Source organism: Agelaius phoeniceus, chromosome 7, assembly GCF_051311805.1.
Source record: "Agelaius phoeniceus isolate bAgePho1 chromosome 7, bAgePho1.hap1, whole genome shotgun sequence".
NCBI lineage: Eukaryota > Metazoa > Chordata > Aves > Passeriformes > Icteridae > Agelaius > Agelaius phoeniceus.
In genome coordinates this window covers 50,654,589-50,681,286 of record NC_135271.1, presented here as the reverse complement: position 1 = coordinate 50,681,286, position 26,698 = coordinate 50,654,589, and the positions used below count along the sequence as shown (strand labels likewise).

Genomic DNA, 26,698 nt, shown 5'->3' with positions numbered 1-26,698 from the left:
CGGTGCGGGCGCTGCCCCGCCCGCGCTCCTTTGTCAGCGGAGCCGCCGCCGCCCGCGGCCGCCCCCGGCCCCGCCGGCCCGAGCGGGGCAGCGCCGCAGCACGGCCCGCGCCGCCAGCTCCCTACGGCTCCGTCCCGCCCCGTCGCGCCGGCCCAGCGGGTGAGTCCGTGCCGCCGGAGCAGGTCGGTCCCGCCGGCGGGAGGGTTGGCGGGGGCGGCGCCGCGGGGTCCCGGTCCGGGCGGGGGGCGCACAAAGGCCCCGCGGCGCCGCGGCCGCGCTCGGAGGGCGCAGCATCGCCGCGGTGCCGCGCGGCGGGCAGGGCTGCGGCTTCCCTTCTCCCCGCTCTCATTAACGTGCGGTGTTTTGGCCGGGCAGAGTGAATTTCCCTGCCCGTGGCTGCCGTGCGGCTGCGGGAGCTCCCCGGGTGGGCGGCGCGGAGCGCGGCGAGCTCCCCGTGGGTGTGCTGCCGCTGCCCACGGCAGTGCGCTGGAAGCCCGAGGGTTGATGGGCATAGCCGAGGTGCAGGCCAAAGTCCCTGTGCTGGTCATCTGCTAAAGGGGCTGCTGCCGCGGCCAGAGCCGCCGGAGCGGCTCCTGAGCCCGGGCCCGGGGGCAGGAGGGGCTGGCTCCTGCCGGGACTCGGGCTGCCCGGTAGCACGGCCCTGGGCACTCAGCCGCTCTCAGCCCGCTCAGGTGTGCGTGCTGACCTGGCGGCTCCGGACCCGCATGCTGCTCTGTGAAATCTGGCCGTGAATCTAGGAGGGGAAGCTGCCCAGGCAATTCTATTAAAAGTGCTAAAACAACTTTAGTTTCTCGCAGTATTTTTACATAAATTGAAACTAAGCCGCTTTGTTTTCCAGTAATTGAGAGAGCAGCTCAGCTTCATCCGGTTCTCCAAGAGCTGGGGTTCATGTAGGTGTGCTGGAGGCACCAGTGCCGCAGGATGGTGTTACTGGTGGGAACTTCCAGGTTCTGGACTGAGCTGCAGAACTGGCACGTTTGTACAAAACCACGTTTTACAACGATGCATTGAGTTCTCAGAAGAGAACAGATTCTTTTTCCAAATCTCGTGTGTTTTTATGGTCTGCATTGAAGCCCAGCTTCTCCTTGAAGAAGACTCCTGTGGCTATAGCAGTTAGCTGTGGGCAATGACAAGTCTATTTTTAAACTTTCACTTTTCTTTTGTTTCCTGTAATACGATCTTTGCTGTGATCCTCATACTCATCTTCAGAGGGAGGGTGGTGACCTGGAATGCAGCAGGCACTTTGCAAATACTCTCGGAGCCCTGTCCTTGAAGGGCTGGAGCTGTTTGAAGAGTGCTGGGGTGCCTTGCAATTGAAATGGGAAAGCTGGAGTCCTGGCTGTGGAGAGCTCTCAAGTGCACGGCTGGGCCCTTTGATGGCCGAAACCTTTTTTTTTTTGAGGAGGAGGTGTTAGAGATCTGTTTTAAGGGAACAAAAAGTTCCTGTATGCCCTGTGCTCTCCCCAGGAGGTGTTAAGTGTGTGCAGTGGTTTCAGAGGTTTGCCTTCCCTCGGGATTTGTTTGCTGGGATAAGGCCTGCATTCCTCTGTTTCAGGGGGCCATGTGTGCTCCTGGCCCAGTGGCACAGGACTTGGGAGTGGTTCCTGACTGTAACCCTTTGCCTCTTTGTCTCCTCACACTGGGTGAGAGGTGCGTTTTGTTCTGTCTTCGTGATGGGACAAACTTTTAGTTCACACTTCAGCCTCCTCAGTTTGTAAATAATCAGCTCTTACAGGCCTAAACCATGGTTAGGACAGAATTATATCAGGTGAATATAATTTAAACAAAACATATTAAAAAATATAATTTAAACAAAACAACTCCAGGGGAGGAAAAGCCCCTTCATATGTTTTCACTTTTAAGTCTTATAATGTGTTTCAAAGTTTCAAGCTGGGAAAGGGAAATCCTACTGACCTGGTGCTGATGATGTTTCCAGAGGTGTTGCTGATATTCACTGCCCAGGAACCATTGTTAACTGTTTTCTTATTTTTTATTAGGAAACGAATTTAGAAAATTATTTATTAGAAAAATATTTTAGTTGCAGAGCTGTGAAGTTCGTTGCCTCATGTTTATATTCTGTAGAGAGTAGGATGGCTGTGTTAGTTACTGACAAAATTGGTGAAAACGCAGATAGTGTGTGCAGAGGTTCAGCCTTGCCCTCCATGGGCACCGCTCAGAAAGTGATTTTGGGCACATCGTGTTCCTGGAGCTTGCAATTCAACACGCTTTGAGACGTGAGAATTTTATTGTATGCCTTAGTGGCTGAATGTTTGATATTCTGGTGGTTGTTCACGCTCTTCTCTTAACACGTATGAAGTTGGTTGCATTCTTTCTGCTGAGGTGACCTGCTGAAGATCACCTCTATCACTGAGTAGAAAGATCCTTTTGCAGGAGAATCCACGTGTGTGGAGGAGCTGAGGTGAAAGGGGAGGGCTAAATATAGCCATTTCCTGCAGAACTTATCTGCTTTTGAGGCTGGCTTTCCAAATGGAACTGGAGTCCTCCAAGCCCTCGGTGAGGGTAGGAAGGGAACATGGGCGGGGGAAAGAACACCCGTGGGGTGTTGTGAGTGGGTTGTGTTTGTGGTTTTTGTTTTTTTCAGCCAGCTGGTACTCTGAAGTCATGCTTAAATTTAATGAAAGCCCGATGCTAAAATAGGATCTAGGGACAGCCGTTGTGAAATAATTAGGCACCCGTTCAGCCCTTCTTGTCCCTGCCAAAAAAAAGCTACTTGAATTCATTTGAATTCTTGGTATTGAAACTCTCAAATGGGCATCTTGATACCTGATCTAGTGTGTATAAACGGGTTGAAAACTTGTCCTGCTCACCTGTGCATCTGTCAGGAGCTACAGCAGATTGCAGTGGTGGTGTTGGACATGGGTGATTGCTGCCCTGTGTGTGAGGATTCAGGGATATCAGAGCTGGGTGACGGGCTGGCCTCAGCCAGGGTGTGCACCTGGCTCAGGGGATGGATTAGTTACTTTAGGACCTGAGGGTAGTCAAGACTGAGAGTTTAAGAGCACCTTAGGTACAGAGATACCAGGTGCTATCAAGATCCTCACCTTCTGAGCACTGCTGTGGACAAGTTCTGTGGCCACATGTGAGTGTAAGGCATTTATATCCGGTACATAGCTGTAAAAAAATCAGGAATGATGGTGTTTTCTAGCAATGTTGGAAAGCTGAATTCACATGTGTTTGAAAACTGTTCTGGGATCATGAATTTATCAAATGTTGTTGACTACAAAATGTAAGGAATTCCATGGAAATGCTTTCAAGGAATTCCTTTTTTTTCCCCACTATGTTTGCAGCCAGAACATGGTTTTGGAGTAATGCTTTCAAAAGTGTAGAAGTACAGTCCAATAAGATTAAGTGGTTGTAGTGCAATAGTTTTCTGTGTTACATTGGACCATGAGTGTGCACCTGACCCAGTCTCAGGTGATGGTTATGCCCTCCTTAACACGTGGTCTTCTGGAATTGTGTGTGTACAGTGCTCGCAGGTTCCTGTTTCAGAGTGAGTTGCATCTGTGGATTGAGGTTGTTCAGAACACACTCCCAGATTTCTGCTCTGGTGAGAAGATCCACAGGGAGCGAGCTGCAGTTATGAAGCAGCGTTGGAGCACACCTTTGCCATGAAGTGCATGGTGCTGTTTCCTGGAAGGAGCCCGAGGAGTGTGCCCGTGCTCCCAGTGCAGTCAGTACGCAGCTCTTCCTTTGTGCGGGAGAAAGCAGCGCTGCAGTTCCAGTGCCCGTGTTCTCTGCTGGCAGTTCACACGCTGCCCTTCCCCTGGAGGGCCAGAGCCATGATCCATCTGCTCCTGAATACTGGGCAGTGTGGCAGGCGGTGCAGATCCCTCTTTTGCTGTGCTCCTGCCCTCCCGGCAGTGCCTCGCCCTGCTGGCTGCCCCAGTGCTGGCTGTGCCCGGCCTGTGCTGGGCTTCTTGGACACAGGGCTCTGCCAGCGCTGCTGGGAACGTGCCTTGCCTTCCTTGTGCCGCAAACTGGCGTGCTGCCAGCTCTGAAACACCTCTCAAGCCCCCCGGATCAAGGTCCCTTATCCCAAGGGATGGGCTTCTGTTTGATTACAAAGGCATCGTAAGTCCCTAAGCAATTGGGATAATCAATATCCTTCAGCTCCACAGTTTCTTCAAGCTTGGGCCCTGTTTTTGCTCTACAGGACGTTGGCTCAGCCTGGTTTTGCAAGGCTGGGTGAGGTGGTGTGTAAATAAACTGACTTGCTGAGGGGAGAAATGCTTGAAAGAAAATACTATAGAGATCTTAAAGTCACAATTGATGTGAGTAAATGGGAAGGGATGGTGTTAGGTAATTCCTTATTATGCAAGAAATGGGGAATACTGGGTGTAATCAATTGTCAGCAGCTTTAAAGTTAAAACCAATAGTTTATAGTCTAAGCTATAGACTGATTGCAGTGGGATATTCAGGAGCCTTATTCTTCTTTTGAGGAACAGCTGAATCTGTTGGTAGGCCTGTGGGGGGCCAGAAAATGCAGTGATTCAGGTGCAGCTTTGGGCTTGGGAATTTACCTTTGACTGGGAGGTGTGGGGCTGGAATGAGAGGAGCATGGAGGAATGACCCTTTTATGCTGTGTCCTTATGCTCTTTCCTGAGCATCTGCTCCTGGCCTCTTGTGGAGTCAGCTTATTGCTGGTTCGGGCTGTGTGTTGTGAGTGGTTCCTCCCTTTGGTGTGCAGAGGCAGTTCAGTGGCCTATGATGCTGCTGGAAAGATGGGTCTGAAAGTGTCTGGAGCCTGTTGTAGAGTAACTCCAGTCTGCTTTAGGGAAAGGAAGGCTTTGGCTTTGTTAAGAAAAGCTTATTAAAACCAAGACATCCATTTTGGTGATTGTCCAAGGCTGCCTTTGGAGTAATTTCTGTTGTCTGAAATGACCAAGATGGAGATAGGAGATTGTGAGGGGGAGCACCAAAAGCTGTTATCTGGGCCTTTTTACAGAAGATGTGTTGCTGCAGCACTTAAACCTTCTGTCCCGAGTGCCTGGAACGTTCCTTCTCAGCATGCTAAGCTGGTCAGGCTGTTGAATGGAAGCTGGTAGGAGGAGCTGTTCCTTGTCTTGCAGAGCAGTCGTAGTGAGCTGTGCTCACTGCAGGTCGGGACTTTGTTGTTCTGACTGCAGACCTTACCTGTGCTAATGAGCTGCAGAGGAGAGGCCAGCAAAGCCCTCTTGTAATCGCGGGTCTGCTGTTAGGCTGGCGAGGCTCCTGTGACAGCAGGAGCGGGCTGGCAGCCCCGCCAGCCCAGCCGCCTTTGGCTGCGCGGATGGCTCCCAGCCTACAAGAGGCTTCCCTTTGAAGTCCTGGAAGCTGCTGAGCCCTGCTTTCAGGAGTCGGTGTGCCCCAGCAGGCCCCTCCAGCCCTCCCCGCGAATGCCTTGGGGTTCCTGGCTCCGTGGTTTGAGGCACCTGGGGCTGTGGTTGCGCAAACCTTTTTGCCGGCTACTAATGGCAGGGGAGTGAGTAGTCCTACTTCTCCTTCTCCATGTGCTGTTCTTTTTCCTGTTCTGGCGTCTCTGGCCATCTGATACACTGGATAAGGCATTCATTTGGTTAAAACTTAAGTCTGCCTGTGCCAGGTTATTTCTAACCCAGGTTAATTCCCAGGTATTTTTCTTGTGCTGGTGCTAAGGAGGCATTTCTGAGGCGAGTGGCTGAGCAGATGCAGAGGGCTGTGAGCTGCCTCGGAGTGTTTGTGAAGGCTGCTGCCTTGCTTGGGTGCACCATGGGTGTGTTTGGTGTGCCTGGGACCTGCTGTGCTCTGCTCCCCACGGAGAGTCCCTGCGGTCTCCTTGCTGCTGGCTTGCTCTTGGCCCTGGCTGTGACACCAGGATGTGCTCGGACCCTTGGCCCTGGCTGTGACACCAGGATGTGCTCGGACCCTTGGCCCTGGCTGTGACACCAGGATGTGCTCGGACCCTTGGCCCTGGCTGTGACACCAGGATGTGCTCGGACTCTCGTTTTTGGCGGTCCCACATGCCGGCCTGGCCTCCCTTGTCCGCAGGACGGTGACAGCCGTGGCCAGCCTGTCCCCCGAGCTGCCACACGGAGCCAGAGCTGCCCACGCTGCTCAGCCGCCGGGGCGGTGGTGTCCTGTGCTGTCAGGTGCTGTGCAGCACGAGGGAGAGGAATGAGAGCAAGATCTCCCTAGGAACAAATGTAAAATTAAACAAAATGTGTGTTTGTATTAGTCAGCCTAAACCAGACTGTGCTATTTAGGGCTCTCCATTGCAATAAACTTGTCTCTTGTATTTGTGTGGGAGGACTGCAACAATTAAAGCAATTTTAAGGCTGAATTTTAAAAGTGAAAACAAAATGAAAAGGTAATGGTTTGATTTAAGAGAATATCAAGTGTATCATATTATGTTATGATACTCTTATGTTAGAGAAGAGATAGGTGATACGCTGCAGGTTGGTTATTGGTTAAAGCTGTGTCCATGCTGCAGGTTTGTACTGCACATTAAAACTCGTCTTGACTTCATAAGGAGTAATTTTATTTTTTTTAATCCATTTAATTGCAGTCCTCACTGCTGCTGGAGAGTAAACTGCTTGCTGCAGCTGCAGTTGTGGGTAGCAGCCTGCTAAAACATCAACTTTGATGCATGGGCTGGGCAAATCCCAGGCTGGAGTGATAAACAACATAGAGAATAAAAACTTTCCGTTCTCCAGAAGGTGCTGAATAGAACTTAAAGACTAACTGGCAATAAAGATAGAGATATAAAAGTATGTGCACAGGATGATAAATGTAAGTGGAACCAGTGGGGAAAAAAAAAGAAGAAGAAAAGGACAATTCCAGCTGATTTCAGGATCAGGAGGATGATTTGGCAGTGGAGTTTGTGGCAGTCAGTCTTGTAGGATTACACTGTGTTCTACTCCTCATTTTCTGTTGTCAGAGCAAAAACATGTACAACTTGTAGTGCACCAGTCTGAGTGTTAAACTAACAAATTCCTATCTCCTTAGGAGTGGAATTTACAATAAGTTGTGCATTTAAAAAAAGACTATTTTTAATTTGACTTCTAAATACTGGCTCAAGTTAAATGATAAAAAAGAGCATTTGAGAGGTACCCTTAGCACATGAAAAAAATACTGATCCTTGTGAATTTAAAAAAAAACCACAACAAAACGGAGGGGTGTGTTCTCTTTGGAATTGTGATTATAATAGAAAAATAAATACTTGAAAAACATAGGAAATTCTTTTCTGGACGTGCATTCTTACATATTGAGTGTTGATCTAAGTAACTTTTATTCCACTTGACCTTTATTTTTGGACTGAGTTGCAAAACCTGTCTAGATCCTGAGACTAAATGAAATGATGATGAAAATTGCCGTGCAAGCACCTTTTTACTCCACCCGTTTTCCTTCGTTAGGGGTGGCAAGGTGTCTATGTGGTGTGGGACCATCTCTGCTTATCTCTGGGCTCGGGAGCTGTCCTCCCTGCCAGAGGAGCACAGGATCTCTCTTTGATGTCTTGTTCCTCTCCCTTTAGCTCAGCTGGGCAGCGCTTTGTGCCCAGACCAGCTGGCAAACGCCCGTCTGTGAGAGCAGAGGTGCATCTTTGTGGTTGGGATCAAGGTTAAAGCCTTTGAGTCTTGGCTGTCCTCCAGCTTCTTTGCATAATTTGAACCCGTCTCTGTCCAGAAAGAAACATTCAAGTTATTTCAAGCCACTGGGATAGAAGAGAAAGCTCCACCTAAGAGGCTGCTCGGCAAGGTGGGCTGTGCTGGCTTCCTTGGCCTCTCCTCCATCTCTGCTCTCATGGGGCCTGCCCTTGAGCCTGAGCACTTCTTAAATTCTTCAGCGACTCCTTGGCATGGCTTTTGCTCTCCCACATTAGTTGGTTGTCAGTTGGGCCTTTACAAATGTGCCAGAAATGCCACGTAGACACTTTTGTGTGTGTTTGTGGACCTGGCATGTTTGCATCAACCTCCAGTGGAGAATAATCTGAGTAACATGTCCCAGCTTGCCGAAACAATAGGGTGTTTTTTCTGTCTTGGTGTAGATATTTTACACATTTGTAAGACTCGTGTCATACCCCTAAAGCAAACCTGGGCATGGTTGTTCTGCAAAACCTGTTCTAAAATCTGAACCTGTTTATTCCCTTCCCTCCATACAGCTTCCTTATGACACAAGTAATATTTTGAAGAATGAGTAAATCAATATGGCTGTTCCTAAATTATGGAAATAAAAACCTAAACACCATCAGAAGTCTGAAAGAAATATGGTATTTCCATGCCTGATGCAAAAATGGCATGTTTTAATGACTGGAAAAGTCCTTGACTTCATCTTTTTGGTTGGGATTTGATCCTGGACATTGTTTAGATATTCAAAGAAAATATGTATTGGACTTTCATGTGGAACAGTGTCCAGGATTTTGAGGGAACTTTGTCTTGTTTCTCCATTAGGAAAGCCAGAATGCCATGCAGTGAGGAGCCAGAACAGCAAACTGGATTTTGAAGCTCAGTTTTCTTACACAGTTGCTGGAATCTCTGGTGAGGAATTGGTGTTCCTGAGGCTGCAGTGCAGTTTTATGCCTTCTGTAACAAAGGATCTGTGAGGAGTAAAACCTACTTTATTTCCAGTCTGGGGATTTGTAAAACTTTGACATGCAGCCCAATTATAATTATGTTGGTTTAGTTCCCAAAGTGGACGCTCTTTATTCTAAAAGAGGCCCTACTGTGTGCAACCAGGAGTATTGAAGGCCCTGAAGTGTTAGCGTTTGAATGGTTTTGGCTTAGCTTTAAAATAAATATCTACTGGATATGGAGCTCTGGGGAGTGGACTAAAGCAAATGGAAAAGGTGAATTAACTGGAAGCTGTTCCACAAGGCTGAGTCCATAGAGCCACAGCACAGCAACGCAGTGGCAGATGGAGGCAGAAGAAAGGCGCTTTGAGAGTCGCTTGTATTTTGAGCCTGATGTGAAGTGGGTGCAATTCAGAGGCCGCTGTTCCCATGTACGGGGTTCTGTCACCATTGCTCTTGCTCTGCAGCATCACTCCTGTGTGGCCCCAGTGACAGCCTGCAGTGCTCCTGTGAGGAATAGTGAGAACTGTTCCTGGCAGCTTTGGAAAGTCTGCCGTGTTTGTCTCCTGGTACTTGGTGGCACTTTTGAGACCCGAGTGAAAACATCAACAGGTTCTCTCCTTGAAGACAGAGATTCACAGTTTTCCTGTCTGTGATGGAAATCTGGGAAGAGGAGCATCTTCAGGGGTGTGTGTGCCGCTGGGTGACTGAGCAAAACAAATTGGCAAATCCTTGTTTTCCTGGGGAGGGAAGGAGCCTCGTGCAGAGCTTTTGGCTGCCTCCTGGTAGGAATTCACATGCCTGTGAGCTGAAAGTGGCCCTGGGGCTGCAAGGTTTATGGGGTGAAGAGCCCCTGTGCTGGGAGCGAAGGTGGTCTCTGCTGTAGGGTCTCCTAAAGGAGAGTTCTGGAGAACCAAGATGGTGTTTGGCCCCCATTACAGGTACAAGTAACTGGGGGTGCAGTGTGGAAGAGGGGCACTCAGGGACACTCTGTGGGGCTCCATCAGAGGAGGGAATGGCAGAGGGCCCGGCGTGTGGCCAAGTGTCTGACAGCGTAAGTTACTGCTGACAGCTGGTGCTGTTCACCTCTGCACATGCCTCTTGTGCTGAGAGTGGATGAAACAGTCCTGGAAACACATCAGTGAGGTCTGGGGTGGGCTGCCTTGCTCGGGTGACCACAGCTCGCTCTCGCTGTGGTGGCAAGCTCCTTGCTGGCAGGTGAGGAGAAATGTGATGGCAAAGGATTGTGTGTCTGCCTTGGGATGGCCTGGCCTGAGAAGTTCCCAGGAGCACCTGTGATGTCTCACAGGGTGGGACTGTGGTTTCACAGCTGCCCTTGTGGGCAGCGGCAGGGCTCTGCTCCCGGGTGTGGCTTGTCCCAGTGCAGGGACAAGGGCTGGAGAGCACAGCCCTTTGTTTGTCCCTGCGCTGCTGGGACCCTCCCCAGAGGGGCATGGCTCACCCAGCCCAGCCGGAGTGGGCCTAGAAAAGCTTTGTTCTGAGCTGCTGGCCAGTGTGGACACGAAGGCATGTGAACCCAGACCAAAGCCACAAACAGCAGTGACCCAGAGGCTCTAAGTGAAGTCTCTGAGGGGTCGGTGTGCCAGCAGTGGGAAAGGATACCAAATGTGGGGCTTTCTCTCCAAGTTCTGAAATAGTCTTCCAAAAATCTTTGGGCTTTTTGACATGGTTGATCTTGTTTCAGTCCCACAGGTGTGTTTGGTTGTATATGAAAGAGGGATTCTTCTGAACTTGACTTCATAAAGGCATATTAATTAAAAAATGAATGTTGGACAAGCCAAAAATGTTGAATGTCATAATTGTTTGAAAGGCACCTGTGAGTGTGTTAGCTGACAGCTTGGTGCAGCTTGCAGGTTTTACCCAAATTGTTCTTGGGACCACAGCTGGAGGAAAAAAGTGCTTAATGTGTTACCTTCTTTTTGGGACATAATTATGGGTCTTGAGTAGCTACTGTGTCAAGAAGCAAACCAAGGCCAAAGGAAAGAGGCTTGTATGGCCAATATGAGTTAGAGGTGAGCATGGAGGTGGGTTTTCTGCTGTAATAGCTGGTCAGTTTCTTAGACACCAAGGAAATATTTGAGTATCTGATCTTACCAGGAGATTCTGTTGATTCTCTGATCTTGAAAGGCTACTTTCGTACAAAACAAACAAACAAAAAACCCATGAAGAGCATGTCTTCTCTGTTAAAGTAATTTAAGATGTTTAAATACAGTAAAGGAACAAAGTAAATATTTTCCATGTAAAACATGCAAAAAAATAGCATCTGATTTAATTCTGAGTTACAAACTAGCAAGCTAAAACTTAGACTAAATTAGTCTTAGAACAAATCTTTTTGGAAAGATTTGAGGAATCCATGAGATTTTCATTGCTGAGCTGACTCTCCCCTGAAGGCTGTGCAGGAACAGGCAGCACCTTTGGGGTTGTGCGTCTGGAGTATAAAAGTTAAAATTACTTTAAATGGCTGAACTGTTTTGGGTTGACTTTAATTTGTATTTTTGTTTACTTGTTTTTCATAAAACCCCATAGTAAATGCTAAATAAAGCCTGTTAAATGCTCAGCCCAGCTGCATCATGAGGAGTGTTTAAAGGTGGTTAAACACTCCCTCCCATCTAACAGGTCAGGGATCTTCAGAGGGTGTTTCAGACCTTCCACCCTGTCATGGCAGTGCGTGGGCAGGGGGGGCCGTGCCCAGGGCTCCCAAAAGCAGCACAGCAGATCCAGGAGCTGAGACTCAGGCTGCTCCTGTCTCCCCTGCCCCGGTCACCCCGGCACGCTCACCCTGCTGCCTCTGCCTGGGTCAGCTCGGGGGCTGCCGCTCCTGTGTCCTTGGGCTCGTAATGGGCCTGACTTGCAAAAGGCCTTGATCATTTTTCCTACATTATTAGCACAGTCAGGCCACTGAGACCTGTTCTCCAATTAAAAATAAACATTAAAGTATTGTATTTATAAGAGTGAAGAATCAAAACAAATGTATTCTTTTCCATAAAAAATGGGGACCTGAGTTTCTGGGTGTTGGAGTAGAGGGATGGAGAGGGAAACGGTCTTTTAAAGACTATTTAGTTAGTCTTAACAAGATGTTCATTTGTCTTCAACAACAATTAAACCCTTCTTACAAAAGAAAAAAAATAAGTACAAAATCAGATCTAAAATTGGTTATTTAAATTGTTCTTAACTTCCTGACTTAAATCACCTTGATCAACTTGGAAGCAGCAAAACCTGAAATGAATATTCCACCCATACCAATGTAAAATGCTGTTTTGAAAATTTCAGGTAACCAGGTAAAATTCCGAGTGTGTGGGTTGTGGGGAATTTTTTTGTTTTGTTTGTTTTAAACTTTGAATTTTGAATCATTATGCTCACACAATTACTCAGTTGGGTTTATTTTTCATTTCTGTAGCTGTTTTTTTCCTGGTAGCAGACCAAAGAGAGTTCCATCCCAAGTACATCCCTGCTCAAGTGGAGTGAAATGCTCCGAGCAGTGCTGAAGTCAGTGTGGTGCTCCTTGCTGGGAGCAGCTTGTGCAGCCTGGCTGGATTTTCGGGTGGCCAGGGGGTTGCTTTCTCCCAGGGAGCCGTGCAGACCTGCAGAGAGCTCTGGCTTGTCCAGCCCTCCCTAGAATTGCTAGTTTGGCAACTCTGCCCCTGGGAGGTTTACCACAGAATTATTTTGAAGCTGTTTGATTTCTTTGTAGCCCTGCTGTGGGAACTCAGTGTTTTTGGGGTTTTTCTGTGGCTTGTTCTGCCTGCTCCAAGGTGGTGCTGCTGGTAGCTCTCTCATGGTGCAGTGACATCTCAGGCCTTTGCAGGGGTGACAGCAGAGCTGTTCAAACATCTCCTGCCCTCTCCTCCTCACCTGGTGGCAGGTGAGCCGAGGCTGTGTTGTTTGGTCAAATACAGACCATGGAGCAGAGCCTCTGCTTGGAGTTCGTGTTCCCAGCAGTTTGCGGACAAGACCGGCCTTGTGCTCCAGGCTTACCCGTGGTGCTGAGAGCAGCCTGCCTGCCCCTGGGTGCATGGAGGTGGGACAGTGGCAGGGCTCCAGAGCTCGGGAGCAGAGCACTGAGTGCTGCACGGACATGTGGGGTTTATTGCTGCTGGAGGAGGTAATGTACAGTAGCAGGTCCAAAAATAGGTGTCTCTGAGCAGCTGCTCCTCTGAGCAGAGGAGTCATCTCTTAGCAGAGTTCTTGGCTAAAGCTCAGTTGTTAGAAGGGCTTCTTGCAGCAGTGTGTTTGTATCAGTAGGTCAGTGTTGACTGGTGCCCAGCAACCCTTGTCTTCCCCAAATGATCACTTTGAGGAGCTTGGAGTGAGTGGAAATGATCATGGTGTTAAGAATGGGAACAGAAAGAGATGAGATCGAAGTGCTTTTCTTGGTTAAGTAGTTCACTGGTGTAACTTGTGTAGGTAGCTGCAGTTCAGTTTCCTGCATGGTCATGCAATGGGTATTGGGAGAATGCTGCTGCAGTGCTCTTGGGGTTCAGGGAAGTGCTAGGCAGAGCAGATTTTGTTTGACTGCATAAATATGTCTTCATGAGAAACAAACCCGACCAATAATCAAGTTCACACAATAGCGACTCACTGGTTTTAGCTTCAAACTCTGCTAGCCCAGTTTGTGATTATCTTTGCTCTGGGAAGCCATGGGGACAGATGATGTGTCCTGAAAATGGTGACAGGGACACGTGGGAAGTCCTTGCCATCAGCCCTCAGTGGGAAAGCTCTGGTACAAAGGAACTCAGTCTTTTCCGTGTTGGTGGTGAATGTTCCCAAAGGGCTGTGCACATCAGTAGGGGTGACTTCTGTTTTTACCAGCTCATACTGTCAAGTGAGTTCATATTATTCAGTCAGTTCTGAGGGTTTTGGAGATGATTTAGTAATTTTTTTTCAGCCTACTGTCAGAAAAATAATGTATTAAAAACATCGGTAGAGAATTAGTTTATTCAGCTCAGATCTGCTTGTTTGCTGGCACTGCTCAGCTTCCTTTGGAGTGCCTGGCTGCTGCAGGGCAGGCTGGGGACCCACGGGCACAGGGGCTGGGCGGGCCAAGTGTCATTGCTGCTGAGTACTATTGCTGTGAGTTAATCCTGCTTTTCAGAGGGAAAATGGCTAATATGTGAGTAGGTGCCTTGTGAACAAGCAACAGCTGGGTGCAAAGCAAAAATCTGCTAAAACATGACTAATTTCTGAGTGTTGCACAGAGTTTCTGTCTGTATTCAGCAGCAAATTACCATTTTGAGCTTATGCTGCTGTTGCTTCACTGGAGTTGGCATGAGCTGCGTGTTTGAACTGATGGTCATTGCTATGAGACTGTCAAAGCATTGGTACAATGTGAGGTTGGCTCTCTGTCCTTCCACTTGCAACACGGCCGATTCCGTTCAACGAGAACTATTTTAATTGGGTTCTACTCTCTGTTATGTTAAAACTCTGATGCTAGGCACAGAAACCCGTGACACTTGTTTTGTTTGTTCCTGAAAACATACACTTCACTCTGCTTTGGCCATTCAAATTGGTTTTACATGATTGTCAGCTGAAAATAATACTGCGATTGGCAGCAGCATGGCAGCTTCCTGCAGCCCGGACCAGCAGTGGGGTGACTGGTCCAGGGGGGCTGGGAAATGAGAATTCCTGCTCCGAGAGCGTTGGTTGCTTAGCAGGCAGCACAGCAGCGTGGCCGTGGGGCAGGGCTGGCCCAGCAGGCTGGCCCAGGCGGGCCGCTGGGGACACGGAGCTGCTGCCAGCGGAGGAGAGCGGGACAGCGGAGCTGGGCTGCTCTGGAGAGCCACTCGGCCTCCATGGCCTGGCCCTGCTGTCCCTGATCACGGAGCTGGGCCGGGGGCAGCTGTGGCTGAGGCTGTCCCTGATCACCGAGCTGGGCCGGGGGCAGCTGTGGCTGAGGCTGTCCCTGATCACCGAGCTGGGCCGGGGGCAGCTGTGGCTGAGGCTGTCCCTGATCACCGAGCTGGGCCGGGGCAGCTGTGGGCGAGGCTGTCCCTGATCACCGAGCTGGGCCAGGGGCAGCCGTGGGCGAGGCTGTCCCTGATCACCGAGCTGGGCCGGGGAAAGCTGTGGCTGAGGCTGTCCCTGATCACCGAGCTGGGCCGGGGCAGCTGTGGGCGAGGCTGTCCCTGATCACCGAGCTGGGCCGGGGCAGCTGTGGGCGAGGCTGTCCCTGATCACCGAGCTGGGCCGGGGGCAGCTGTGGGCGAGGCTGTCCCTGATCACCGAGCTGGGCCGGGGCAGCTGTGGGCGAGGCTGTCCCTGATCACCGAGCTGGGCCGGGGGCAGCTGTGGGCGAGGCTGTCCCTGATCACCGAGCTGGGCCGGGGGCAGCTGTGGCTGAGGCTGTCCCTGATCACCGAGCTGGGCCGGGGGCAGCTGTGGGCGAGGCTGTCCCTGATCACCGAGCTGGGCCGGGGGCAGCTGTGGGCGAGGCTGTCCCTGATCACCGAGCTGGGCCGGGGGCAGCTGTGGGTGAGGCTGTCCCTGATCACCGAGCTGGGCCGGGGGCAGCCGTGGGCGAGGCTGTCCCTGATCACCGAGCTGGGCCAGGGGCAGCTGTGGGCGAGGCCGCGAGCGCCGGCAGCCGCAGGGCAGAGCTCGGGTGGTGAGCCTGGCGTGTGCAACTGCAGTGGGATGGCTGGTTAGAAAATAACCAGTAGTCATGACTTCTGTTAATTAACTACTAAGAGTTAAATAAATGTTGTTGGAAAAACTAGTCTGTGTTTATTTGGCACGACTCTCTCCAGCCGAGGCTGGTGCTAGTTGGTACACGCTCCACTGCTGAGCCTGTCTGCAGCGTGGTTTTATGTTTTCCATCTGTATTGATTTTCATGATTCATTGACCATGATCTAAGCAAAAAGCACACTTAAATGACACTGGAGACAGCTGTCTGTTAAAGAAGGACCTTTATGTAGTCTGAAATGGCGCCAGATTTTTCTTCCATTACTTTATCAAGTAACACACAAAAGTAATATTCTTTGTTTAATTTCCTTTTCTAGGTCACTGGTATGTCACCTCTCTTTTGTGCAAGGAGCAGATGGTAAATTCTTACTCTAAACTTTCCTATCAGTTTTGCTCCTGTTATTTTTCTGATAATCTGAAATGGAAGGGGCCTTACATTGTGTTTGGGAGTCTCTATGAAGGAATCAGTTCTTCTCCCTGTGGAGCTGTTTGGAAGGTACATGTGGGAAGTTGAGATAAAAGCAGAAACATATAAAGCTTGGGAAGCTGATGTGTAGCTTTTTCCAGTTATAATCTGTCTCTCTTTGTATGGCAGGCTGAAGTTCCAGATGTTGTTTTGGCTTGGAGATAGTGGATAGGGGAAAAATAAGCATTCTAATGTTAACAGAGTCAGCCTGTCTGGATCTGAGCTGACAGGAAAAGGGAGAGATAAAACCCTCATTAATGGAGTGAGCGGTGCTGAGGAGGCAGGGCTGTCCCTGGAAAGCAGTCCTGGGCTGGCAGTGCCCGGTGCCAGCTGTGGGGCACCACCGTGGCACTGAGCTCTGCCTTGAGCAGGGACAGCAGGCTTGCTTCGGGTGTGCACCCCCCCTTTTCCTGTGAAAAGTTAATTCTCACCCCTCTTGGCATCCTGCTTGCCCTCAGCAGCTGCCTCTGGGTTTTGGGGATGCAGAGCTGAGGGGCTGTTGGTCAAACACGCTTCTGGGGTTGGGTGGCTCTGTGCCTCTTACCACATTGGGCCTCTCTCTTGGAGCACCAGTGGTTCTTTGAAGCTTGTCCCTGCCAGGAGCTCCATTTATTGTGAGTTGCAGAGTGGTTTGGGCATGTGGATGTTGGATTTCTCCTGGAGGAGACTAAGCTGCAAGCTCTGTTCCTGGTGTATGGCAAATGTGCTCTGTCCTGAAATGTGGGCGTCATGTTCTCAGCCTCTGTTGGGCAGCTTGGAGCCATATGTGGTAGCACCTTCCAGTGAGGGGACCCAGGTCAATCCACTCTGAAGTGAGAGTGCTGAAATGCATGTTAGGAGTACATGTGGTGGCCAGAAAAGGGATTTCCTGGATTAGTCCATAGGTTATATGTATAATAGTCTGTCCATTTTCTGTGTTATATTAAGTGCATGAATATACTGTGTCCTGTGTCTCTTTCATACCTGTTTGTCCTGTCAGGCTTATTTCCAAAATGTATGAGCAGATTATTTTTAATTAATCACTGAAGTTCTGCTGACTTCCTCCTTAATCTTTGCTTTTTCCCCTCTTTCATTACGGAGTCTAGGCAGTAACAGTTTCTGGTCAGTGGCCCATCCCTGTCTTTCCCACCGTGGCATAGAGTCCTTTGGGGCTTTCTGGCCTCAGAGAGCAGTTCTGGTGAGAATGCTGCCTTCACTTGCCTCAATGCTGTAAAGCTGAAAGGGAATAGTGCTGACACTGACTCATTGAGGGACACAGGAGCTGAGCTGCTGCAGTCCTTCTGGTATATGAGGTCTTGGCTGTTTGCTGCTTACAGCTGGGATAATCTTGTCCTCATCAGTTTGTGTAAGTTACTGGGATGAGGGTGGGAGGGAGCAGGGGGAGCTGGTGTGTGTTGGTGTAGCAGAGTAAGGGATCCTTGGAGCATGGACAGTGTTGGCCAGCTGGACATGCGTGCCAGGGTTGGAATGGTTTAACCCTTTTTGGCCTTGTTTTTGTCTCAGAAGTGGGAATACGTGCCTGGAGCTGGCTGGCTGACCAGCTGTGGTCGTGTGTGCATTACCTGATGTCCCAGAAATACCATCCTTGGAGATCCCACTGGACTGGGATATGCAAGACATGTCAGAATAAAGGGCCTGTTGCATGTTTGGTGGAGGAAGATGCAGAAAGGGAATCTGGGTGTGGGAGACTGCTCTGCCTACCTTTGTGCTGCTCACATTCCTCACTTGGGCCCGCAGGCAGCAGTGGGGTGTCTTGCTCATGTGGTTCATGACTCAAGCCAAGCCCAGATGTTTTCATGCCTGGTCTGGCCTATTTTCTGTGAATAATTTTGGATGCCTCAGTCCATTTTATTGTGGTTTTCTTAGTGTCTAGTCCAGCTGAAGTTCAGATGGTTCCTGGCCTAACTGAATGCTCACAGGCAGACATGGCAGCTTCTGCTTTCTCTCTGCAGCTGTGTTCCTGCTAACTTCAGAGCGCTCACAATTAGAGCTACGCTGGTGAGAACCTGGGATAGAGTTTTGATGCTGCTTTGTGAGTGGAAAACTTTAGAGCATGAAACCCAGAAGAGTCTGTCTTGTGGCCAGAAGATGAGTGAAAATGCTGAAGGTTTCTGTGAAGTCAGATCTGGCCTTGTTGACCAACCTGGCTTTCCATTTTCCACTGAGCCGTGAGTGGTAGGGACATGGAAACCTTTTTGTACTCACTGTTGGTCCTTTCCTTCAGCATTATCTGGCTGACAGGTTGGTGACAGTTACTATCCAGAGTATCCAAAATTTATTTCCTCATGCCTTTGACAGCGCTTCAGTGCTTTTTGACCCTTTGTAGGAACAGTTTGTATAGCAGGTTATTTGTGGGAAGTACATTTACTCCTTTAGCTTGAGTTCTCCTCTGAGGAAAATGACTTGATGTTGTTTGAGAAAGAGTGGAATGGTCTGTGTGTGAGCAAGAGCTGCCTTGTGTCCTATTCAGAGTGATCTCTTCCTCCATCACAGCCTATGGGTGAGGAGGGCTGGTGGCCCAAAGCATGTTTGGGTGCTTACTGTGTTCAGGAGCAGTTGGTGAAGGTGGTCTTTGACTCTCTGTCCTCAGCATTTCCAGTCGTGGCTGGGTGCTCTGTGCAGAGATGTTGGGCCTTGGAAATAGCCACTGGACATGTGCCATAAGCTCCCTGGAATGGTGAGTGTGGCCTTGTTCCCAGCTGCTGGTAGGTGTGGTGCTCTCGGGCAGTCTGTGCAGAGCTCCAAAGCCAGACTGGTCCCAAAGGAGAGCTCGAGCTTTCATTGTGCTTCACATCTGCAGCTGAGTGTGTGTGGGGTCAGCCATAGGAATTTAGCTGTTAAACAGGGATGAGACTGGCTGCTGTTGGCTTCTGCAGCAATTAAACCAAAAGCCTGTATGAATCCATGGAATGGTTTTCAGAAGATCTGCGACTGCAGTCAGGCTTGTCAAGGCCATGTGAGATGTATGAGTTTGACAGCATACAGCTAAATAGGTGGAAAGGGAATTCTTGAAACAGCTCTGGAAAGAAGAGTCAGAATTGTGTATAATTGTGACACATTTGGTGTTTGGAGAGGTGACCAGGTGCCTGATGGTTGGACTGAGGGGTGCACAGCAGGCAGGGATGGACATCAGCTGGGACAGTGATGGGGAGCTCCTGTACCGGGGGAACACAAGGGTTGGTTTGCCTGAGAGCTCAAAGGAGACACAGCTGTAACAGCAGCTGAGGAATGCCAGGACAAAGTGACTTGCAAAGTTCTCGAGCTGTTTTAGGCCTGAATGTTAGATGGATCAGTGTCCCAGGTGAGGCTGCCACAGGTAAGATGTGAGCGGAACAGAGACCTGTGGTGGAGGCTGTGGTGCCGCATGAAGCCTCAGGTGAGAAAGGGGGACAGCTTGCAGGATGCTTTGAGGGAGAGGATCGTGGTGGAGACAGAGAACAGGGTAAAGCTGAGAACTGCAGCACTGAGGGTGATGTTGCTGATGTGGGAGGAACAGAAATACCACTGGAAGGTTCAAGACGGAGAAAAGCCTGAGCTGGTCTTCACCTTACTGTCTTCTTCAAGTCAGCTTTGGGTTACATTGCCCTTAATGGTGGGTGCCCCTCGCTGTTGTTGCTGGGTTTCATGAGGCTCTGTACACCCCTGCTGCTGGGAGAGGTGGGAGAGGGGAGGCTGAGGAGCACCAGGGCTGGAGCAGGACCTGCTTTGTTTGTGTGTTGGATTTAAGCACAGAATAATGTGGCTCTGGCCTGTCCAAGCAGGCAAGACCAAACTGTAGAACAGTGCTGCTAAAATTCTGGGGTGGTCTAGTATAATCTCTGAAGATTTGACTTTCTTATGCAGCAGGGTGTTTTCTTCTTGGGATTGCTAATTGCGTTCAGTTTTCTGGACTCCAGAGTAATGGTTAATGAGGTGCTCTGCTGAGAGGAAATGCTGTTTCATGACATGTGCCTATGGAGTGTCAGGAGCTGCTGTTCTCAGCCCGATTGCTCTATAAATGTTGGTTAATTTTCTTTGGCTGGCTGAGGCTAGGAGCAGTTAAGCTGTAAGTGGGGTGCAGAATGAACACCTGACTTTGCCATGTCCCTTAACCTTTCCGACTTTGTAGCAGCCCATCACTCCTGAAGAATGCTGCTCTAATGCCAGTTTAATCCCTCAGCAGTGAGCTGGAGGTGTGAAGCCAGGCTCTCCTGTCCCTCCTCAGTACCCCTGCCATGTACTGTGTTCCTCTGCACCTCTCCTGCCCCTGCCCTGCTCAGGTTTATAGATTTATGTATATACACAAATAAAAATATGTATATGTTTATAATATTTCCAGCTTTGATGGTTCTATGTTAACTAGTGGCTGTGTTTGCTGAGTCATGCTACCATTGTATTATTCTGATAATGCAATGAAATGGATTTAAAAAAAAAAGTTTTGGCTAATTGTTATTAAAATACCCCAAACTGTGCTCAGGGTAGGGTGCTTGGGCTAAAGGGAAGAAGTAGAATATTCTCGTGGTGATGACCCTGTGAAAATAACTCTGGAGGTTCAGGTTTACCCAGGGTAAATCTGCGAGATCTCTCTGGGATTATTGATGTGCAAATGAGGGTCCTCACTGGAGTGAAATACCAACACAGCTGAGGGGGCACCTGGGGAGTGCTGTGGCCCAGGGAGCGCCTTCACCTCAGCCAGAGTTTGGCTCTGAATGATCTGGCCTGATAGCGTCAGGGACTGCGAAGAAAAAGCATTTGCACCTCTCTAGGCCCCTGCATGTGTGAAAACACTGAGACTGTAGGGAGATGCTGCTTAATTAATGCATTTGTAGGAACTAGACGACGTTGTTACCTTGCAGCAGGGTGTGCCCCAGTGAGGGATGGTCTCTAAAAGCTGTGCACATCATCAGACCCAGGCTTCTCTGCAACCCGGAATAAAGAAGTGAGTTTTTAAAATTTGTGTAAAGAAAAACTGGGAGAACCAGGAAAAAAACCACAGTCTTCTTTTTTTTTTTTTTAAGGGAAAAAATAGGACTTTTGTTGGTGATAACCAAGCCAAAGATTTGTTTTTGGAAATGTTTGTTTTGGTTGGCTGGAGTGTTCTGCAGAAACTCTGAACAGGCGAGCTGTGTAATATTTAACTAGTTACTGAAAAGCATTTGAAAATGATTAGCAGTCAGTGATCTCAGTGAGTTTCTCGCAGAGATTGCGGCGCAGCTCTGGGGCAGAGCGATGTTTATTTGGAGAGCAGGGGTGCTGCGGGTTCCGGGGCTGGCGCTGGGCTCTCCCTGCGGGCTGGTGGCTTTGGGGACAGGAGCCTGTCCGGTGGCACTGGCTGTGCCCCTGCTGTGCCCGTGGGAGGGGGCCGAGTGCTGGTGCCCGCGCTCTGCTCCCCTGCCAGGACAGCCGCAGGAGCAGTGCGAGATGGGCAGCCCCGGAATGCCCGAGCTCCCTCATCACACAGGGCGCGGGTAACAGCTGGAACAGACACGCTGTTGCTGGCTGCACCAAAGCAGGCCGGGGCTCCCAGAGGCAGGCTTTGAGTAAGTCAAAAGGAAGTTACTGTTACTGGGTGCTTTTGGGTTTGTGTGCTAATTTAATCTTTTTTTACCTAAACTATTCAGAAACAACTTTTACAGGCAATTCCCAATAATCTCTCAGTTGAAAATGTTTGTGCTTTGGGACTTACTCACGGCTGCTGGATAAATCCAGGTGTTCTGTTTGGACAGAGTTTGTATCTTCATTAGCAGTTTTATTGAGATGTGAGAGTGTACTGTCCTTGGAAAGAGAACCATTCTAGGGGAAAGTGTGGCAGTCTGGCAGCAGGCTGTGCAGGGGTGCTCCCTTTGCCTCCTAAGCCCAAGGCCTCAGCACAGATAAGGTCACCAGACCCTGATGGGGATTTTCCTCACTTTGTGGGCATCTAGAGCGGCCTTGGCAGAGTGGTATTCAAAGTTGTCTATAGCTATGACTTGTGCCTAACAGGGAAAATGTCCGAGGAACTTTGCAGCTGTGTAATGGAGCCTTTTTCCTGGTAGTTACAGAATGCTCCTCTGGTAGGAGCTGTCTGTGCGCCATGTAAGAGTACCTGTACAGCAAGGAAACATGTAGCATAATAAAATAACACCTTTGTTTGTATGTGAAATATGTGAGAAGCCACAGTAATCATGTGTATCTGAGTGTCTTGAGCAGATACCTGTGCACACCTCGTTCATGTGAGGTGAAACTGAGCCTGAGCATTCCCCTGAGCAGCTCACGGGCCTGCAAACCCCCGTGTTCATTGTGTGCTGCCTCTTGCCCATGTGGAGCTGCACACCTCGCTGTGCAGGTGCTCCCAGCGGTGCTGTGAGCAGTGAGCCACAGCCAGGGACTTGGTGAGCGAGGGCTTTTAAGCGACGCTGCTGAACGCGGGCTCTGCAGGGGAAGGCTGTTCCACAGGGCAATGCTAATCCTTGCCAGTTGCCTCCCGGTGAATTTATTTACCCCGCAAGGCAGCAAACGATAGGGAAAGATACACATGTGTCTTCAAAGGCACTGGGAAGTTGCAGAGCAATTTCAAAGTGTCTGTGCTTGCTTCATTGTTTGAGTAAGCCTTCTGTCAGTGGGTTGCCCAAGACCCCTGTACTGATGCAATACCTACACACAGCCTGAGCTTTTACACTGGGGCAAGTGCCTTCTGCCTCCTGCAGCCACAGGGAGGTTCTGCTGCCCACGTGGAATCTCTGAATGGTTTGTGTTGGAAAAGCCCTCTAAGATCATGAAGTCAAATCATTCTTCCAGCAGTGCCAAGGCCACCGCTAACCCAATGTGACACATCTGCACAACTTCTAAATCTCTCCTGGGATGGGGACTCCACTACCCTGGACAGTGCCAGGCAGCCTGTGCCAAGGCTGGACAACCCTTTCTGTGAGGGAATTTTCCCCAGTGTGCAGCCTGAGCCTCCGCTGGTACAGCTTGATGCTGAATTCTCTTGTCCTGTCCCTGTTCCCTGGGAGCAGGCTGTTTTTATTTCTATATGGCACTCATGCTCTGCTACCTTTTCTTTTTCTTACAAGAACCAAGGGATTGGCTCTTTGTGAATGTGTCAGAGTTACTGACTGGGAGAAACTTCCAGGACACTTTACACTGTGTAGTTGCCTTTCATGTAGTGTTTTCATTCTTACTCAGCAGTGCTGTGATTTTGCTTTGTACACGAGTACAGAAGAGCCGGTATCCCGTCCTTCACTCTTTCTGTATTGTGGTCACTTGAATCTTAGACATTTGGTCTTTCTGGGTGGCACTTTGACAGATTTTTGGAGCTGCAAAGCATGGATGTGTCCCTTGTGCATTTGCAGGTGGGTACCAAATGGAGTTGGTGGCTGGTTTCCATCTTTTGAATTCTGGCAACCAGGTTTAGACCATAAGAAAGGGCTGCCCAAGGTTGTCGCTCTCTGATGCAAGGAATGCCTTTGTGGGGCTGCTTGGGGGCTGCACCTCCTTTGTGTGAGATTCAATTAAAGAGCAAGCTGTGAATTATTGCCTTTAAATGCACATTGCTCCTTCTGAAGACACAGCTGTGGATGAATTCAGCTCGTGTGTGGCTGTTGTGGATGGCACAAGTGTGATCCAGTATTATGGATGTTTTCTTTTGATAGGAATCTGGTGAGGTACATGCAAAATATGTACAGCCCTTGGGCTCTTGGCTGGGGGCCACTGGGACTGTCAGCGATATCTGGGTGCTTCTGATCTCATCTGGAAAGTCTGAGTGCTCTCATGTTCGTGTTCCCATGTCTGTGTCATATGGAGATGAAATGCAACCTGAAGTTCCTGCATTAGTGGCTCAGTGTCTGCTGTGGTCTGTGCTCAGCACTGGCTCTGGGGACTAAAGGCCACTTCCCAGCAGCCAGTGCCTGCAGGGCTCCTTGTGGTGTTTCAGGTTGTCTGGACTGGTTCTTCTCTCCCCTCTGGCTTCTTGCAGCCGCTGTCCCGACAGTCCCAGTACAGAACTGCAGCACACATTGCTGTAAGGCCATGCAGGAATGATTTGGCAGGACACAGTTTTCTTAGGAAGAAAGGAGAGAGCAATATTAGCTGTGAAGGTGGAACAAGCATTGGGGTTTCAGGGTGGATTTTGCAGTGTTGGGACTTTATGACTAGAGAGCATAATGATTCTGTAGACTCTGTTACCTGAACCAGTTGTGTGTTATGTTGGGTGTCCTCACCAAGCATCTGATCCGCCTTGCCCTTGGCTTATTGTTCATTTGGGCTTCCAAAGCCAGTTTAAAGGACTTCTCCAGACTCTTCTGCCTTGGAGCAGATGCTGGCCTGCCCAGGAGCCAGGGTCCCTTCCTTGCCTGCACTGCATGGCAGGTTTGTTTGGAAATCTGGGAGCTGCCACTTTGAAAGAGACTTTTCTACCAATAGCAAGTTCTAGTTTTCCAATAATAATGTGCTTTTGCAGGAGGAGGTTAAACCCAAATGATCCACATTTCCCTGTGTGTGGCTGAGGCTCAGACACAGTGTCCTGCCTCCAGCTCTGCCTTGTGGTGTCCAGTACTGCTGCATCTGGAGTGTGGCATGGGATGCTGGGATCCCTGCATCCCTGTGTGGGTATGGAGTGTGGCACAGGGCACTGGGATCCCTGTGTGGGTATGGGGTGTGGCACAGGGCACTGGGATCCCTGTGTGGGTATGGGGTGTGGGTATGGGGTGTGGCACAGGGCACTGGGATCCCTGTGTGGGTATGGGGTGTGGCACAGGGCACTGGGATCCCTGTGTGGGTATGGGGTGTGGCACAGGGCACTGGGATCCCTGCATCCCTGTGTGGGTATGGAGTGGGGCACAGGGCACTGGGATCCCTGCATCCCTCTGTGGGTATGGAGTGTGGCACAGGGCACTGGGATCCCTGCATCCCTCTCTGGGTATGGAGTGTGGCACAGGGCACTGGGATCCCTGCATCCCTGTGTGGGTATGGAGTGGGGCACAGGGCACTGGGATCCCTGCATCCCTGTGTGGGTATGGAGTGTGGCACAGGGCACTGGGATCCCTGTGTGGGTATGGAGTGTGGCACAGGGCACTGGGATCCCTCTGTGGGTATGGGGTATGTCAGGGAGTGCTGGCAGCTCCATCCATGCCGCGCTGGGATGGCTGGATCCCCGCATCCCGAGCGCTGGGATCCCTGCCCATGTTCCCGATGCCCTCTAGTGGCTCTTGCTGCTGTGCTGCGGTTCCACAGGGCACGGCCTGAAGCTCCAATCAAATGGCAAAAGGAAAACACCTTTTGTGTATTTTTGCTGGTTGCTTGTTAATTCCTCTTCATTTATCTGGGTTTAATCCCAACTCTTCCCTTGGGAAAAAAGTTCCTGTGAATTCAGGTACCAGATCGTAACTGGATATCTCATTGATCTTTAAATCCATAGCTATTTTCTGTGGGGATTTATTAAAGAATATTTTGTTCCTTACATTAAAATGTATATTTTTTTTCTCTCTAAAAGCAGTAACTGGAAGGGGTGTGCTTGCTGGTGTCACTAGAACCAGGCTTTGGTGCTTATGTACATCCATTAATTGCTTTGGGAAAGTAATTTTTTTTAAGCAGTGAGAACAAGATCTTTGAACTCATGCTCTCAAATAATTTTTGAGGGAAAATGAGTGTTTTGTAAAGGTCAGAGGCTCCCTCCCGGCTCCTTCCCTCCTCCAGTCCCCCAGCACAGCTGACCCGGTGTGGCTGGGCTGTGCTGAGGGCTGTGAGCCAAAAGCCCGGAGTGTCCCGGGCTGCCCAGACGGGTGCAGCCCTTGGTTTGGTGGTGAGGACACTGGGTGGGTGTGTTACAGGCTGCTGCACATGTGCACAGCTCTTCTCAGCAAAGGCAGATGAGATATGCCTTGAGCCTTTTGGGAAAATGAACAGCTGGAAGAGCAGCTTCATAGAAGCAGGGTTTAAATGGAAGTATTGGGCTTTTTTTTTCTCCTTGGGAGGACCATGCGTGGTATGAATGCATAAAATCTCTTAAAATTCCAGTATGGTTTGTTTGCCTCTTTGGGGGCGTCGGTCTGATTGCCATCCTCATCTTCCCCCTGAGACATACAGGGCAGGGGCTTACGTGTACAAATATACTTGTGCATATTTGTTTCTTTGGTAATTCCAGTAAACTGGTTGAAAAGACACCAGGTAAGTCCGTGTAGCAGCAGAGTTTTCCAGGTGTTTGGCCTGGTGTGTGCTTCCCGTGGCTTCAGTCCCACACCGTGGCCAGCTCCCGGTCCGTGTGCTCAGCCTCCTTCCCTGGAGAGCAGAGCTGGGCTCCCCCTCGGCCAGCTCTGGCAGGAGAGGGGCTGGAGCGGCCAAGGGGGATGCCCTGGTGAGGAGGGTGGAGGCATGGGGCTCTCGGGGCCGCCCCGGGTGTGTCAGAGGCGGGGCAGCTCCCACCAGCACCAAACAACCCATGCTGGTTTTACCTGGGCCCGGGGCTGCAGCCCTGAGTTACCTGGGAGAGCTGGCTGTGCCCGAGAGCTGCCGGCGCTGCTGGCTAAGCTCTGGAGCTGCCCAGCAGTGCTGAACTCAGGGTTTGTGTTTTTAAAGCAGCTTTTCCTTGAGCTGGGTGTCGCTGCAGTCTGAAGGGCTCTCCAGAGGGACCTGTCCCCCGCTGCCATCCATGCAGCCCCTGGGGTGGCTTTGGCTCTTTGAGGTGCCCTGTGTGCAAAGGAGGAGGCAGGTGCCAGGAGCCGCCTCTGTCTGGGCTTGCTGAGCTGAGTGAGCGGGCACAGGGCCAGGGCTGCTCCAGGCTGTTCTGCCCGAGGCAGAGCAGGGATCCCGACACCAGCCTGCCTCGGGAGCAGGGCACTGACCCCTTTGAGCTGATCTGGAGCACTGGGCCGCTGATGGTTCCTTGGGAGAGCTGTCCTCTGCTTCAGACTGCCTCCATGGATTGCTCCTGCCCCTGCTCTTAGCCCTGTCTGATCGTGTTCAGCTCGAGTGTTGAGGGTCAGGTATCAGCAGGGGTTACGGGTACCTGGCT

The 26,698-nt window shown here is 50.2% G+C and overlaps 1 protein-coding gene across 3 annotated transcripts in view; it reads left to right on the top strand.

The window, feature by feature from the left end:
• ACVR1 (activin A receptor type 1) overlaps positions 1-26,698 on the top strand; it is a 45,825-nt gene continuing 19,127 nt past the window's right edge. The window contains exon 1 of one of the 3 annotated variants that reach the window (XM_054636371.2): positions 1-159. Coding sequence is in view for 1 of the 3 variants with exons in the window: in XM_054636369.2 (XP_054492344.2) it covers positions 15,593-15,624 (32 nt within the window). In the remaining 2 variants the exon portion in view is untranslated. Of the gene's footprint in view, positions 183-15,577; positions 15,625-26,698 lie in introns of those variants that run through there. The other 2 variants (XM_054636370.2, XM_054636369.2) reach the window with 2 other exon arrangements.